Source organism: Mastigoproctus giganteus, chromosome 8 (assembly GCF_048544385.1).
Source record: "Mastigoproctus giganteus isolate SK-2022 chromosome 8, ASM4854438v1, whole genome shotgun sequence".
NCBI lineage: Eukaryota > Metazoa > Arthropoda > Arachnida > Uropygi > Thelyphonidae > Mastigoproctus > Mastigoproctus giganteus.
In genome coordinates, this window is record NC_143582.1 from 116535904 (window position 1) to 116553630 (window position 17727).

The 17727-nt window shown below is 37.3% G+C and overlaps 1 protein-coding gene across 3 annotated transcripts in view; it reads right to left on the reverse strand.

The window, feature by feature from the left end:
* Window positions 1-17727, reverse strand: part of LOC150081781 (opioid-binding protein/cell adhesion molecule homolog) — a 718769-nt gene that overhangs the window by 278501 nt on the left and 422541 nt on the right. For all 3 annotated transcript variants that reach the window (XM_090379651.1, XM_090379650.1, XM_090379652.1), the window contains exon 5: window positions 16252-16380. In XM_090379651.1, coding sequence (XP_090235777.1) covers window positions 16252-16380 — 129 coding nt within the window. The remainder of the gene's footprint in view (window positions 1-16251; window positions 16381-17727) is intronic.

Sequence of the window (17727 nt, forward strand, 5' to 3'; positions counted from 1 at the left end):
AGAATCATTTGAAACGTACCACTGTATGGTCAGAACCAGTATTGGAGAACAAATTGAGAGATCTATTGCTGAGATGTGTCCAGTAGGGAGTTGTATGTGAGTGTGTGCACCAGTATTGAGTATGGTTAGGTTTTGTGACTCTAGAAAGCTTTCAACGAGTCGACCACGTGTGTCTAGTTTAGGATTGCCTCATAAGGGGTGGTGCCTGTTAAAATCCCCTAATATACAGAGAGTGGAGGTATCTGTATGAAGAGATCTTCAAGATCTTTTAAGCAGTAAGTATTGTTTGGTGGTAAGTATATTGAGACAAGTGTTATTGAAATATGGAGAGTTATATGAATATTGCAGTTTGAAGTGGAATATGTTTAGTTGGGATCTTTGAATTTATCAGGATTGCTACACCACCATGGGCAGCATTTGCTGTATTACGATCTCTTCAATAAAGACAATAATTCTTTATCGAAGGAGAAATTTGCAAGGTTAGCTAAGTTTCCTGAAGACAAAGGGCAACTGGAGAATATCGGTTAATTAGATCATGGATATCATCTGTGTTGCAACAAAAGCCTCTGCAGTTCCATTGTAAAATACAAGGCATTATTTGTGTTTAATTGATGGAGCTGTATCTCACTGCTTTTCGAAGATTACCGGCTTATGACGTTCCAATTTAGGTTTATCTTTTTTGGATCAAACTGGCCAACCTGTGTCCATTTCTTCTTCTGCATGGATTTCTAGAAGGGGATCTTCCTGTATGGATGTGCCATTGTGTCCATGGTTGTGTCCTGAATATTTTTCAGTACATTTGCATTTGAACTAGGAGATATGATATTTATGACTGGAGTAGGAGATGCCGCTGGTATTGTCAGAGAAGTATTATTTGCCTGGTCAGAGAACTTGGATTGTTGCTTAGAAAGAACATTTCTAGCCCAATCCAAAATTGATTTGTTAGTGGGAACTGTTACATCAGTTTGAGTGGAGACTGTTTGATACTTTTTTACAGCATTGGCATTGGTCATTTTTTTGGTTATAATAGGTGCAACTACTTTTCTTGCTTCTGGGTAACTGACTTTGTTCTCAACCATGTATTTTACTATTTTTTTTTTCTCAGTTTTACACTTTTCACATGTCTTAGAATAGGCAGGATGGTCACCTTTGCAATTTGGGCAGGTCATTTTTGTAGCTGTACAGTTACTTTGTATGTGATCTGAGGATCCACAATTGGGGCTGACAGGAACTCCTCTACATACAGTTTGAGAATGGCCATACTTTTGGCATTTATATCATCTTAAAGGGTTGGGAATGTAGGGGGGGATGTGGCAAAGTAAATAACCTGCTTTTACAGAGGAGGGTAAGTTGGGTGTATTGAAGGTGAGAATAATATTTCTGGTAGGTGTAAGTTGGTTATCTTTTTTTAATCATTATTCGTCTTGTTTCAATTATGTGTTTTCCCTGCAGCTCTTGGGTTATTTCTTCCTCGGTGATGTCTAATAGGACCCAACTGGATATCACACCCTTAGATGAATTTAGGGTTGTGTGAGGAGGTATTTTAACTGGAATGCCAGCAACGCTTGTAAGTTGTAACAGCTTCTCAGAATGTCTGTGGTTTGTGGTTTCTACTAGTAAGTCTTCTGATTGTAGTCTCTTCACCATCTTGTGAGATCCTGCAATAACTTCCAGATGTTTCTGAATGACAAAGGGAGACAATTTATTCGTGGGCTGACTAGTGAGTGGATGATTAAGAAGTAAGTGGATGATGGGAAGGTTGCTCCATCCAATCAGTCTTTTGTCTCTTTGGATTATCGTTTTCAATATCCTGATGGTCTGTGCTTGCCATGTTTGCCCTTGGCAAGAGAACTTATCTGCCAAGGTTTCCGGCCCCGCCATGGGGAGGCAGGAGCAGTGCCACTAGGAGGCCAAGCAGTTAAAGTGTTAGTTGGGGTTAAAGACTTAGAAATATGGATAAAAAAGAAAGGTGGTTTTCCTTCCTGTGTTCTAATTTGTGGCTTTTCAATTGTAGAATGGTTTTAAAAAGATAAGGCTAAGAAATGTAAGAACTTAAAAATAACTTTAATCGCCTTTGAAGAGCATTTTATGAATCGCACAGATATCGCTTGGCCTCGAAATATTCTTGGCACCTGGGGCCACAGGATGAAGGCTTCTCCAGCAACTTTCCAGTTCCTTCTGTTTTGTGCAATGGCCATCCATTTACTACCCACAAACTCATGAATTCATCTGTCCATCTCCATCGTTGTCTTCCAGGTTTTCTTCTAGCTCCTCTTGGGTGCCATTCTGTTATTCTCTTAGTCCATCTGTCATCATGTCTTTGAACTATGTGTCCTGCCCAAGACAATTTCAGTTCTTTAGTTTTGATAAGAATGTCCTTTACTGGAGTTTACTGCCTAATCCATGTGTTTCTCTTCTTATCTAACAGTCTGATTCCCAATATAATTCATTCCATTCTTCCCCGTGTAGTTCTCAGCTACTCTTCCATTCTTTTGATGAGTGCCCAAGTTTCACTTCCACGTCATTTTGGGCAGTACATATCGGTTCATTATTTTACATTTCAGACAAATTGGGATATTGCTCCTCAGTATGTAACTATATTTCCTGAATACTATCCATCCAAAATTTATTCTTCTCTTGACTTCCAGCCATTTATCATTATTACAGCTAATGGCTTGTCCCAGATAAGTATATGACTCCACCTTTTCAATTACTGCTCCTTCAATCATTATATCCCTTTCCATTGGCATACTTGTTCATCATTACTTTTGTTTTAGCCATATTTATCTTTAGTCCAAAATCCTTACTAACTCTGCATAACTGATTAAGATTTTACTCTAATTCTTTGACATCGTGGCTTATGACCTCAATGTCATCTGCAAATTGTAAATGGTTTAGGTACTCTCCATTCACATTTATTCCTTTCTGCGACCAGTCATCTTCTGAAAGCTTCCTCAAAAGCGGCAATAAATGACTTGAGGTTGTAGAGCGGATATCATCTTTTAAAGGCACAAAAGGTGATAACAGTTGTACACGTTGGCACTAATGATATCAAGAGTAGGAGACCGGCAGAATTACTTAACAAGTACAGGTCACTGTTGAAAAAAAGCCGTGAAATAGGGTTGAATTTGAAAGTGTCTGCAATTCTGTCCAGACACGATAGGAGAGAGTATATGATGACAGCCTTGTCGATCAATTTGGCCCAGGAAAGATTGTGCAAGGCTCAAGGAGTAGAATTTTTTTCAGCCTGGACTGTACTGGTTAACAGGAGAGACTGCTTCTACAGGGATGGGATACACTTAAATAGAAAGGGTGCAAGAATATTTGCTGATGTTATCAATGCAGTGTTAGGTGGGTCGGAAAACTGCTAGCTTGGGGGGGGGAGACAAAGACTAATAGATTAACAGTAGCCACTGGCAGAGGTGAAAGAGATTCTTGCACTGCTTCTATTGGAATGAGAAGAAGCCTGAAAAACAAGATGCAGGATATTTCAGAGACTGCTGGGAGTCAATGCGGTACAAGTAAACTAGCTAAGAATAGAAACAGGTGCATGTATACTTGCGTGTACACCAATGCTAGGAGTTTAGTAAATAAATTTGATGAATTTGAGGTATTGCTCAAAACATCAAAGGCAGATATCATTGGGATATCAGAGACATGGTGTCACACAGATATAAGGAATGCAGTTCTACTCCCCAAATTCTAGAATTTGGGGAGTAGAACATCTACAGAAAGGACAGACATGATAGGAAGGGAGGAGGAGTTATGCTATTAGTTAAGAAACACAAAATCCAGTCGACATCACTGGACAGTGCAGTGTCAAGTCAGTTTGATGTGACATAAGCACTGGGAGCTCAAAATTGAGAGTAGGAGTGTGCTATAGGCCTAATGACTCTGATGAGTATAATAAGAAACTGTACAGGGAAATAGAGTGGGCCAGTAAATCAGAGAGTTTTATAATGGGGGATTTTAATTTCCCAGATATTGACTGGAATTTGGACGCTGGTCACTCACACACTAGCAAGGTTTTTGTGGATTTATTGGATGATTGTTTTCTACATCAGCATGTTCAGGAGGCAACTAGAGGGAGTTGATTTGATTATTGATTGATTTGATTTGATTTGATTATCAGTAGTGATTCTTCATGCATTAAAAATCAGCAGATAAATGAACCACTAGGTGGCAGTGATCACAGTGTGCTGAAGTGGGATTTATTCAAAGAGGTAACTACTATTAGTGGTAAAGGGGAGGGTTATTGCTTTCGTAAAGGTGACTACGATGGACTGAGACAGTATTTAAATTCTAAACAGTGGGACCAACTGATGATGTTATCAACAGCAAATTAAAAATGGGAAGCATTCAAAGAACTTATCTTGGAAGCTACTAGGCTTTACCATACCAACTAAGAAATATTGTTCAAGGTTTAGGCCTAAATGGATGTCAGATGAACTAATGAGACATATGGCATGGAAGAAAAATGCATGGGATACATACAAATTAACACGTGACACAGAAGCCTATGATAGATACAAGTTGATCTGTAACCAAGTTACAAAGGAGGTTAGGCAGGCAAAGGCAGATTACGAGAAATCTTTGGCAAGGGATGCAAAGAAAAACAGCAAAGAGTTCTTTACTTATGTACACTCTAGAAGGAAGGGGGGTGAATCAGATTGGTCCACTTGATATCGATGGGTCAACTGTTGATGATCCCGCTCAGGTAGCTAACAAACTAAATGAATATTTTGCATCGACATTCACACATGAGGAGTTATTCAGCGAGGGGAATGCCACAGGTGTATTCAACTCTGGCAGTAAGCTAGAGAATCTTGTAATAACTGAGAGTAAAGTGGAGGAGATATTGTTGAAGATAAACACAAGAAAGGCACCTGGGGTGGGTGTGATCTATCCAGTTATATTAAAGGAGGCAGCAAAGGAAGTAAGCAAACCCTTAGCCATAATTATGAGAGCTTCCTTGGACTCAGGTTAGGTACCCACAGACTGGAGAGGTGCAAATGTTACCCCAATTCACAAAGGAGGATCAAAGGCTGACAAAAGTAATTATAGACCTGCGAGTTTAACTTCTGTTCCAGGAAAATTAATGTAGGCACTGGTTAAAGAAGCACTGCAGGATCATCTAGAAAAGACTTAAGTTATAGCTCGGACACAGCATGGTTTTGTTAAGGAGAAGTCTTGCCTGACCAATTAGATTGGATACTATGATTCAGTCACAAAAGAACTGGATGCAGGGAATAACTTTGATATTATATACTTGGATCTTAGAAAGGCTTTTGATACTGTTGCACATGGAAGACTGCTGCACAAATTGGAGCAGTGTGGCATTGGAGGGAAATTGCTGCTATGGATAAAGGGGTGGTTGAGAGGGAAAAGACAGAGAGTGGTAATCAATGGACTAATGGACTAATGTTATTAGTGGAGTCCCTCAGGGTTCAGTGTTGGGTCCATTATTGTTTTCTGTATTTGTAAATGATATTGATGATGGTATATCAAGCTTAATGTCCAAGTTTGCAGACGATACAAAGGTTGGCAGGGTTGTCAAGGACACTACTAACACTATGCTGCTGCAACAGGATCTGGAAAGATTGAGCAGATGGGCTGAGAGGTGGCAAATGAAGTTTAACATTGACAAATGTAAAGTACTACATATGGGAAACAGCAACCCCAGAGCAACGTATCAAATCTTTGGTACTACACTGACAGTGGTAGAGAATGAAAGGAACCTGGGGGTGGTTGTGCAGGCAGATATGAAGTTCTCTGAGCAGTGCAGATGGGCTGCAGGAGTAGCTCATGGTGTCTTGTTAATGATATACAGGAATTTTTCTAGCAGGGATAAGGAGGTGATTATTCCCTTGTATAAGGCAATGGTCAGGCCGCACCTGGAGTACTGTATACAGGTCTGGAGGCCTCATTTCAAGAAGGATGTAGAGCTGCTGGAACGAGTGCAGAGAAGGACAACAAGATTAGTGAATGGAACAAAGGGGTGCTCTTACGAAGATAGGATTAAGTTTTGCAAATTACAGTGTTTGGAGACTAGGCACCGGCGAGGTGATCTGATAGAGGTGTATAAAGCCTTGAATGGTTTGAGCATGCTCAATGCTGATGGAATTCTTCCTCTTGCTCAGAATAATCACCTGAGAGGGCATAAATTCAAATTGAGATAAGGCAGATGTAGGATAGATGTGCTGAAATTTGCTTTTAGCCAGCGGGTGGTTGGTTGGTGGAACAGACTTCCATCCTTTGTCGTGGAAGTTGATAGCCTAAATAAGTTTAAGGCTCAGCTGGACAGGTATTTCAAACAAACAGAGGGGTGAAGTGGAAGTGTTTTGGCTGATGCTGCATAAGCTTGCTTTCTTGCATCAAATGCCTCTACTAATGCTAATGCTAATTTCGGAGATATTGTGTCTCTTTATCGAACTCCTTTCTCAATTTTTAATTTGCTACTGTCTTTGTCTAATAAAGGAGGTAACGTTCTCATATATTTTCTTCAAAATCATAATATGTGGGGTATCTATGCCTTGTCTTTTCAGTGTCCGAAACATTGCCTTATGCTGTATTGAGGCAGATGCCTTTTCATAATCCAAAAATGCCAGGCATAATGATGTTTTATATTCATTTGCTTTCTCCATTAGCTGTGATATTGCATGAAACTGATCCATAGTTGAGAATCCTGTCCTAAAGCCAGCTTGCTCTTTCGGTTGATTCTCATCAAGTATTCTTTCTAATCTGTTAGCAATGACCCTTGGAACAACTTGTAGATGTGGGATAACAAGTAATTGGTCCATAATTTCCGATTTATCTCCTTCCTTATGCAGCAAAACTATGTTTGCATTATTTCATTCCTTAGGCATCACACCTTTTCTAATGCATTTTGTGAAGAATCTTGCCAGTGTTTGTGCCATGTCTCTTCCTCCCAATTTTAACAACTCTACAGTAACTTCATATTCCCCAAGGGCTTTCTGATTCTTCATTTTCTTCAACACATGTTCTACCTCATCAGGAAGGATATCGGATATGTCGTATGTGTTACTAATTTGCAATCCATCTTCCCCACTGCTGGCATCATTCCCTCGCTCTTTGTATAATTCTCTATAGTAGTCTTCTGCTATTTGAATTATGCCTTCTCTGCTATGTATAAGTACACCATTGCTATTCTTCAGTTTCAGTATCATTTGTCCTTCTGTATTACTGCTCATGGCTGCTGATTTAAGTCCTTTGTTTTCCCTTAATGTTTTTTCTACTTTTCTTGTGTTAAATCTTCTTATATCCTCTCTGAGCCTCTTTCTATTGGCTTTGCATAACCTGGTATACTTAATTTTACTTAAAGTATACTTAAACTCAGTGTTTGTCTTGCTCTTCATTTGTCTTTGGTTCATCATGACAAGAGTTTCTTGACTAATTTTTTCTTCTTTGGATTTCTTTTTACCTACAAGTTTCTTGGGCTTTATCACTTTCAGAAAGTTGTAATATTCCTTGTCGATATCTTGTTCCTGAGCCGTCTGCAGAAGTGCAAATTTTTGTTCTTAAGTTCCAGTACATACTGCTTTTTCTCCTCTTCTTGGAACAGAATATGCAAGTCCTATTTCCTGTAGTTTTGAATACCCTTTCATTTTGGTGATATTGTGGTTGGCTGCCATACAATGACTACTCGGTCCCTTACAGGTTTTATATTCTTGAATTTTTCTATAGCCAGCATCGGTCTTATCTCTTTGAGAATTTCAGTCTTGAATGCTACAGTTGACTTATATTTATCATTAGCTGCCTTAATGATCATCACTTTTGAAGGTTTATTGTCCTGCACTACACTTTTCTTTACTGGAGATGAATAAGTCTCTAGAAGTGCCTTCTATTCCTTCTTTTTGAGTCTATCCTTTAATAATATATTTTCTATAAAAACATCATGGGCCTTTGTCTCTAACTTATCCCAAATATGAAGTATTATTCGTATAGATGCAGTTGGCATTTTCCTGTGGGCATCACACATATAAGATTTTAGCCTGTTCCGAATTTCTTTAACAAATTCGAATCTTTCATATTCAGATTTACCCTCAAGGCTGTCGTCTTTTCTTCTCTTTTTCCTATTTCTTTCTTTCTGCTCACTTGTATTGGAATTTGTCTCTCTTATTCCTTCTTTCACTTTTTCATTTTTCTTTTTGGAACCTTTTTCTTGAGTCCCTTGACTGAGACCTTGGAGTGACGATGATCTCACTTTCACAGGTGTTCTTGGTATAGTCCACCCCAAGAATACCTCTATTTCTGTCAGTTCTTGAATTTCTCAGTCTATTTCTTCTTTCTCGTCTTCTGTCTCTTCCAAGGTAGTCATTAACAATTCCTCTGCTAAAGGATCCATTTCATTTGAGGACATTATTAGTCAAAGTATAAATAAAATAGAAATTATATACAATTTAAGAACCAAATATCAACAATGATAACTGGTAAACTGTGTACAAGCTTACAACTTTGTTAGTATGGAAGAGCAAGGAGCCTTCGATCCCAAACTCAATCTTAAACAGATTTTATAAGTTAACCAAAGAAATATATCTTTTGGTAATTAAAATATTCTGCTTCCCAAGTTAAATGGGATGCGGTCCCACGGATATTCAACCTCAAGGGAATGGAAGTACTCAAATCAAGAGATTTCTCTCAGCCGCATCTTTGTCAATTACCTGTTTAGCCGAGCAGGGATTCACCGTGCCTGCCTGCCCCAGACTACGAGGACGTAGGGTTGCCTCTCAATAAAGTAATACCAAAAATATGTAACCAGAACAAATTATGAAAGTCAAGTAACAGTAACCACGGAAATCTTTTGCACTATGTTACACTATAAGCACTACCCAGAGATCAGAATCTGGAGCGTAGAGAAAGAATAGAAAGAAATAGAAGAATTTAGAGTGGATTAAAGGGAAAGAAGGCGAAAAAACAAAGTGATACTTTGAATTATATAAAATTAAAAGCTGAATTAGAAAGCCAATTAGATGCAATGAAGCTAAAAGGAAAAATAAAAATAAATGATTAGTATTAATGACAATAATACACTAGCATGCATCAAATAAGAGGGTAGAAAAACATTTTACATTGTGATGTAAGAGAAATCTAAAGATGTGAAAAGGTAAAGGTAAGTAAAAAAAAAATTGACACATGCTATAAATAATTACATGCTATACACATGGTGTCACACAGATATAAGCAGTGCAGAACTGGAATTTGGAGAGTACAATGTGTACAGAAAGGATAGACAGGATATGAAGGAAGAAGGGGTTAAGTTGTTAGTTAAGAAACAAAATCTAAGAAAGTGCATCCGTTGATATGGGTGGACAGTGCAATGTTGAGTCAGTTTGTTGTGACATAAGCACTGGGAAAGGGAAAACAAGAGTAGGAGTGTGTTATAGGCCTAAAGACTCTGATGAATACAATGAAAAATTGTGCAAAGAAATAGAGTGGGCCAGTAAATCAAAATGTCTTCTAATGGGGGATTTTAACTTTCCAGATATTGACTGGAACTTATGGGTTGGTCACTCACACGATAGCAAGATTTTGTGGACTTATTGGAGGATTGTTTTCTACAGCAACATGTTCAAGGGGCAATCAGAGGGAGTAATACTCTTGATCTGATTATCATTGGTGATTATTCATACATTAAGAATTTGCAGATAAAGGAACCACCAGATGACAGTGATCACAGTCTCTGATGTGGGATTTACTTAAAGATGTAACTACCATCAAAGGTAAAGAGAAGGGGTTTTGTTTTTGTAAAGGTGACTACAGTGGTCTCAGACAGTTTTTAAATTCTATTCAGTGGGATCAACTGATAATGTTTAAAAAAAAAGCAAATTCTAAATGGATAGCCTTCAAGGAATTAATCTTGGAAGATACTAGACTTTTTATACCAACTAAGAAATACAGTTCAAGATTTAGACCTAATGGATGTCAGATGAACTAATGAGCCTTGTGACAGAGAAGAAAAATGTGGGGGATGCATATAAATTATCAAAGTGACACAGAAGCCTATGGAAGATATAAGCTAGTCTGCAATAAAGTCACAAAGAAGTTAAGGCAACCGAAGGCTGATTACAAGATATCGTTGGAAAAGGATGCGAAGAAAAACAACAAAGACTTCTCTACTTATGTAAACTCTAGAAGGAAGGGAATGAATCAGATTGGCCCACTTGATGTTGGCTGTTCGACTGTTGATGATCCTGCTCAGATAGCTGACAAACTGAACGAGTATTTTACATCTACATTCACACACGAGGAATTCTGTAAGGAAGAGAAGGTCAGATGTTTACTAAACTCTAACAGGAAGCTAAATGATTTTGTAATAATGGAGAGAAAAGTGGAGGAGATATTGTTGAAGTTAAACATAAAAAGGGCACCTGGGGTGGATGGAATCCATCCAGTTCTATTGAAGAAGGCAGCGAGGGAACTTAGCAAATCCTTAGCCATAATTATGAGAGCATCATTAGATTCAGGGAAGGTCCCCATGGCCTGGAGATGTATAAATGTATCCCCAATTCACAAGGGGGGTTCAAAGGGTGACACAAATAATTATGGACCTGTTAGTTTAAATTCTGTTCCATGAAAAAAAAAGTGGAGTCATTGGTTAGAGAAGTGATGCAGGATCACCTAGACAAGACTGCAGTAATAGTTTAGAAACAGCATGGGTTTGTTAAGGGGAAAGTGTGGTCTGACCAATTTGAATGGATACTATGATGTGGTCACAAAGGAACTGGATGCAAAAAATAATTTTGATATTATATACTTGAATTTCAGGAAAGCTTTTGATACTGTTGCACATGGAAGACTGCTGTACAAATTGGAGCGGTATGGTCATTAAGGGTAAGTTACTGCAATGGATAAAGGGATGGTTGAGTGGTAATAAATGGGCACTGCTCTAATTGGACTAATGTTACTAGTGGAGTTCCACAGGGTTCAGTGCTGGGCCCATTCTTGTTCTGCATATTTATCACTGATATCGATGAAGGTATATCAGGCTAAATGTCCAAGTTTGCAGATGATACAAAGGTTGGCAGGGTTGTTAACGACAGTAAAAACAGTATGCTACTGCAACGGGAACTAGAAAAGTTAGGCAGATGGGCTGAGAAGTGGCAACTACAGTTTAACATTGACAAATGCAAAGTACTGCATATGGGTAGCAATAACCCAAGAGAAACGTACCGTGTGGTACTACACTCAGGGAGGTGCGGAATGAAAAAGACCTGGGGGTTAATGTGCAGTCAGATATGAAGTTCTCTGAGCAGAGCAGATGGCCTGCCAGAGCAAATCATGGAGTTTTGTCAATGATATATAGGAATTTTTCTAGTAGAGACAAGAAGGTGATTATCCCCTTGAAGGCAGTGGTCAGGCCACACCTTGAGTACTGCGTACAGGTATGGAAGCCTCATTTTAGGAAGGATGTAGAGAACGAGTTGCCAGAACAAGTAAAGAGAAAGATAACAAGAGGGGGGGGACAAAGGGGTGTTCTTACCAAGAAAGGCTAAAGTTGTGGAAGTTGCAGCATCTGGAGACCAGGCACCTGTGAAATGATCTGATTGAGGTGTATAAGGCCTTGAATGGTTTAAGCAGGCTCAATGCTGATGGGATACTTCCGTTTTTTTTTTTTTTTATGTGAACCCCAAACACGAGAGGTATTAGAACCTATAGTACTTAGTACCGTGCTTGGGTTGGAGGTTGAGAAGACGAAAGAAGATATTTGTTGACATTGGACTTGAACTTCTGTAGATTGTAATTTTCAGGAAATACGTATGAAGGAAGGTTGTTCCAGAAAACGGCAGTTGAATGAATAAATGAGGAAGATGAAAAGTTGGTTCTGTGGGTTTGAAGTTGGACAGTAAATGGATGTTGGCTGGTGGCGGCATGTGTTCGGACTGTTTTGAAAGAGAGAGCGGGAATTATAGAAGCCAATTCAGAAGAACAGTGCATATGGAAGTATCTGTAGAAGAGGCATGCAGCAGAAACAGTGCGTCTATGAGAAAGCGAGTGGAGAGACTCTGTTAGAGATGAATCATTAATTAACCTAACTGCCCTCTTCTGAATGGAATCAAGAAGCCTGAGAGAGGTTTTGGGGGCACCACCCCAGATGTGGGAACAATATTCCATGGCAGGGTGAATTTGCGATTTATACAGAGCGAGCAGCTGTTTGGAAGAAAAGTAATGCCGAGAGCGAAAGAGAAAACCAAGTTTTTTAGATGCAGAGGAAGCAATATTTGTAATGTGCTTGTGCCAAGAGAGATTAGAAGTCAGGGTAATCACCAAAAGAGATATATCATTTTGCCTAGAAATCGGAGTGTCACTAAAGATAAGCATAGGAGCAGAAGAATCTTGAGCAGAAGAATTTTGCAAGATATAAGACAAGACTAAGTTTTAGAAGGGTTGAAATCAACTAAGTTGTCTTTGCCCCACTGGAGAATTACCTGAAGATCGGCATTTAAGGAATTGGCAGCAGATTTTCGAGAACTTGAAGCTGATTGAGCAGGACAAGGTTTCTCAAAATGGAAAGTTGAATGCAATGTGCTATCATCGGCAAAACTATGGATAGGATTTCCAGTCAATGGAAGAAGGTCATTGATATACAAGAGGAAAAGAGTGGGGGAAAGAACTGAACCTTGGGGGACACCGGCATTAGTGGAGAAGTTAGAAGACAGAGAGCCATCTACCATCACTCTCAGTGAGCGATCAGAGAGAAAACTGGATAACCAATTACTAAAAACAGTTGGCAAACCATAAAGTGGAAGCTTGTTTAGAAGACCTTTATGCCAAACATGATCAAAAGCCTTTGAGATGTCAAGAGCAACTACTTGTGTTTCACCGAACCTTTCCATTGAATTAGTCCATAAATGGGTAACATAAGCCAGAATATCACCAGTCGATCGACACTCACGGAATCCATAATGGCGATCGTTGATCAGACGGAAGGTTTCTAGGTAGTTTAAGAGTTGGCGGTTAATTGATTTCTCCATTACTTTAGAAAGAGTAGAAGTAAGTGCAATGGGACGATAATTGGATGGGAGGGATTTGTCACCCTTTTTAGGAACTGGCTGGATATGAGCAAATTTCCAAGCAGAAGGAAAAACACCTTTAGAATAAGAAAGTGAAAAAAGGCGGCAAAGAATAGGAGTAAGTTCAGGAGCACAGGTTTTGAGAACAAGTGGAGAAATACCATCAGGACCTGGAGCTTTCTTAGCATCAAGATTCGTCAATATCCTTCTGACCTCCTTTTGATGGAAGACCACAGGAGGCATTGAATGGAGAATGTTGGGAGGTGTTTTACCAAGATCATTAATACTCGAGTTGGAAGAAAAATGGGATGCTAGCAGGTCAGCTTTATCCTTGGCTGAAGTGACAACAGAACCATCTGGTTTTGTGGGAGGACAGAGGTGGGAGCAGAGATGGGCAAAAGTTGCGGCCAATAGCTTTGGCAAGAGACCAGAATGCTCGGCTACCATTAGGGCAAGAAGCAAGTTTTCTACTCTTAGCCTGTTCAAACTCTAGTTTGGACTGATTAATAACTGCGTTTGCTCAGATTAAGAACCTGAGATGGCACAGATTCAAATTGAGGAAAGACAGTTGTAGAATAGATGCGTGGAAGTTTGCCTTTATCCAGCAGGTAGTTGATTGTTGAAACAGACTTCCATCTGCTGTTGTGGAAGTTGATACTTAAATAAATTTAAGGCTGAACTAGTGAATGGATGGGTGAAATGGGAAGGGTTTTTTTTTTTTTTTTTTTTGGCTGATGCTATATAAGCTTGCTTTCTTGCATCATATGCCTCAACTAATGCTAATTGATACCTAAAGCAAGTAATTCATTGGGGGACAAAAGCAGGTGTAGTTCACCTGCATTTGTGCTCTTTACATTTCCATCTGTCAGCTTTTTCTCTCACTTAATTTTCGTAACTTCCAAGAATATATCTTGGAATTATTTTTATTACTGCCAAATGTAGCAATTTCACTAACAACACCTATTGTTTTTGTTCTTCCACAACTGTATTTTGTTTTATTTTGATAATGGGAAACATATTTCTGAACAATACAACTGCATAACTAACCCAAGTAAGAGAGAGAGATGCAAATAAACATTCAGCACACATTATATCATCACCATGAAATGCAATATCTATTTTTTCAAGTTTTTATGAACTGCAGTGTCATTAATTTGTTTGACTGATTATATCCCACTGCATAAAAGTGAAAAATCTACATAGGTACACAAAGGCAAACGTTTTACACTTTCATATTTTACAATGTGTGAAATCTTGTGTAGTATCTTCTGAAACTTTTTTTGTTGTAGATAATACAATTTCAAAATCAGTTAATTTTTTGTAGTATTTCTTTGGTATCTTAGTGAAAGGCACTGTTTATTAGCTTTGCCCTACAGAATTACTAAAAAAATAAGTGCACATAACAGTGACCAAGCACTATTATTGTATGTTTTTATCTTGTAATGTAGCTACCACAGCACACCTGATATTAAATTTGTTAACAAAACTAAGCAGAAATTTTAAAACAATCAAATTTTAATGTAGTTTTATTATTTTTTGTGAAAACAAAAAGACAAAAAAACTAAGTTTTTCCAAAAAGATTCCAATCTCTTTTTCACAAATGACATTGTGCTGAGACAGACAAGAGTGAAATCAACTAAAAAAAAAGTGGATTCTCTGTCATAAATGTGAAGTGTTGGTAGCTATGGATTTTGTTTCTTTCATGAGTATTATCTGTATTCACGTTGGCCATGTCATGAGTGTCTTACTTTATTTACTATATTCCAATGTAAGTAATTAGCTTCACAATCATTTCTCTCATATTGGAATTGTTGATGTTAGGAAACTTTAATACTGTTTTTCTTAAAAGCCACACTATTTTCAAAAAAACTCCAAAGAACATTTTCCATTCCTTTTCTTGCCAGGAGCCAATTAGAAAATGCAATTTTGAATCACCCGGTATATGCCAGTTAACTACAAAAAGAGGAATTACCTCTATGATGTCCTGTAGAATGTTTCAATGCTAATTCTCTCCATTAGCATTGAAGTGTTCTACAGGACATCATAGAGGTAATTCCTCTTTTCATAGTTAATGAAATATAACATAACTTATTGAGCCTGTGCAGCTCTGCCATCTTTTAAAATATGCCAGTTAAATATATAAATAACTCTTGTGAACAAAATCTCTTCTTCACAATCTATGCAGTTCACAGAAAGAATTTCTGGCATCAACAATTGGAATTAATCAGAAAAAAAAAATCATAACAATATTAACTGATTATATCTTAACAACAAAAAAGGAAAAATGCACAATCTTGAAATTAAAAAATATATTTTATTGGGTAGTGACATGGTTGCAAATATTGCATAAATCATCTTTTTTGGTTATCCAGCTCAAGAATTACAGTATTTTCAAATTCACAAATTGTCTATAATTGCATATATATTCTTTGATTGGTTTTCCTCTTTGCTGGACAAAAGACCTAAACTCAAGTTTCCAAGAGATAAAAACCATTCGACTTGCAGCCAAATACTGACTAACTTTGCCATTATGTCAAATAAAAAAATCTCATAAAAATTCCTACTCTCTCAACAGGATTTGAGCACAGGTGATTCCTATAAGGTATGGAAGGAAGCTGATCATATCACTGTACTAACAGCAAGGGATATATTATTTTTGAAAAAACAAGAATATGTTTTCTTCTTTTGAATATTTTTTTATGTTTTGCGATTTATTATTATGTTAAAAGTCAAATACAATAACAAGTTAAATGCTTAGTCTCCTAATATTTCCTTTGACATTTATAATTTGGGTGGGATCAGAAATGGACTGGAACAGACTGGAATGCTCTTCTGATTCATCACATGCATTGGTAATATCATGTACATACTTCATTATTAAAAATAAGGTATTGTATTAACAAGTGTTCCATTTCATAAAATTTTCATTTCAATCCCTGGGTGAAAATGAGCTGTGTAGAGGGCCTATGAGTATCTTCCTAATCTACCCCTGCAACTTTCATTTTAAACTGATCAAAATTTTTCGTAAAAGTAGAACAGATCCTTCCCTCCCCCCCAACTCACAAACAATGTAGGTTAGAATAAGACAAAAACCATTTTATTCTTAGCTATGAAGAGCTGTAAAACTGAAATTCATAATGGCAGAAATATAATGTCTTATTTATGCTTTACTTTTAAAAGGGACAAACAAAAGTTGAAGAGGCTTTATTCACAGACTTACAATGAACTTGAAGAAGTATTTTTCTTGTAGCAGGTGGAGAAACTTCATTTGATGCTGAACATACATATGGTCCCATATGTAGCCTGCTCACTTTTACAATAGTCATCATAGGTCCGTCTAAAATTACCCCTGAATAAAATTAAATACACATTAAAAGAAAATTAAATATTAACAATGCTACATGAGCATTAATTTGAAATAGTTGAAAAAGGGAATTTATTATTATACATTTTTGAAATGAATAATTTCAAACAGAACTTGAATGTGTTCCAATATACAGGGCAGAAATAAATAAAGCGAGTTACTGTGGATGGTAAACCTAGAATCGTTCAGACATGAAATCTGGAAGAGGTAATGTCCAGCCCAGCCTTTCTCAAACTTTTAACCTTGGAGGAACCCTTGAACTAATTTTCAGGTCTCAAGGAACCCCTGCATAGCATACTATGAGCTGTAGATATGCAGGGAACCCCTGCATATCTACGGCTCAAATGTACGTTAGTGTGATCAGTAAGTTGTAGATATAATAATCCAACAATAATTGTCAATGCTCTTTTGGGTAGAGAATGGTATTTTTCTGTTTATCTGTTTATTTTGGCCAACTTATTAACCTACTCTTTTTGTGTGGTTCCCTTTCCCCCACAAAGGACATCAACACTAATGCAAGTCACTAGTGTAGGTAAAAGAAACTTCAGTTTTTCCTTTTTTTTTAAATTTCCTACTTGATTTCTTTTTACCTTATCCCACTAGGCCTAAAAGTCTTATCACAGATTTCTACTATACAAGATGCTAATGAGGTATGGTATGTACAAAGTTAGTTTTTATCCATATTTATGACTTTTTAGTGAACCTTTCTTGAAAAAAAAAAAAAGAAAAAAAAAAAGTAGTTAAGTTTAGCTTACTTTTCTTGAAATTAATTTCTTTCTTTCCTTTTCATAAATTTTAAAAACTCATAAGGTAAACAAATTTTTGTTAAATAAATGGCTTAAGCTAAAATGGAATTCAATTTTTATAAAGGTGTGCTTGATAGACTTAATTTAAATAAAGGTTGTAAATTGATTTTTAATTAATGTTATTTACAACATGAAAATTTATTGACAATGCTGAATAGTAAAACTACTAAAACCATAAGCCAAAGCAATATGAATAAAAATATAGCTAAGCCTTGTTTTGCTAAAAACAGAACTGCAATAATCATACTTGTTAAAATCAGTCTGTACTTTTCTATTTCTTTCTTCTCTGCTGTCATGAGATTGGCAAAGGCAGTTTGATCACGGAATAAGCGAAATTTTGTTAGAAAGAAATCCATTTCTGCTTTTCTGTGAATATCACTTTGTTCGTGTTTTTCAATTTTGTGTACTCCATTGACAAAATTTTGACAACACCTTTTGGGTTACCCCAAGGATCCAACTTATTTGGGAAGTTTGTAAACAACCAGCAATAAAAGCAAAACATAGTATTGGCTCTTGATGAATAGAT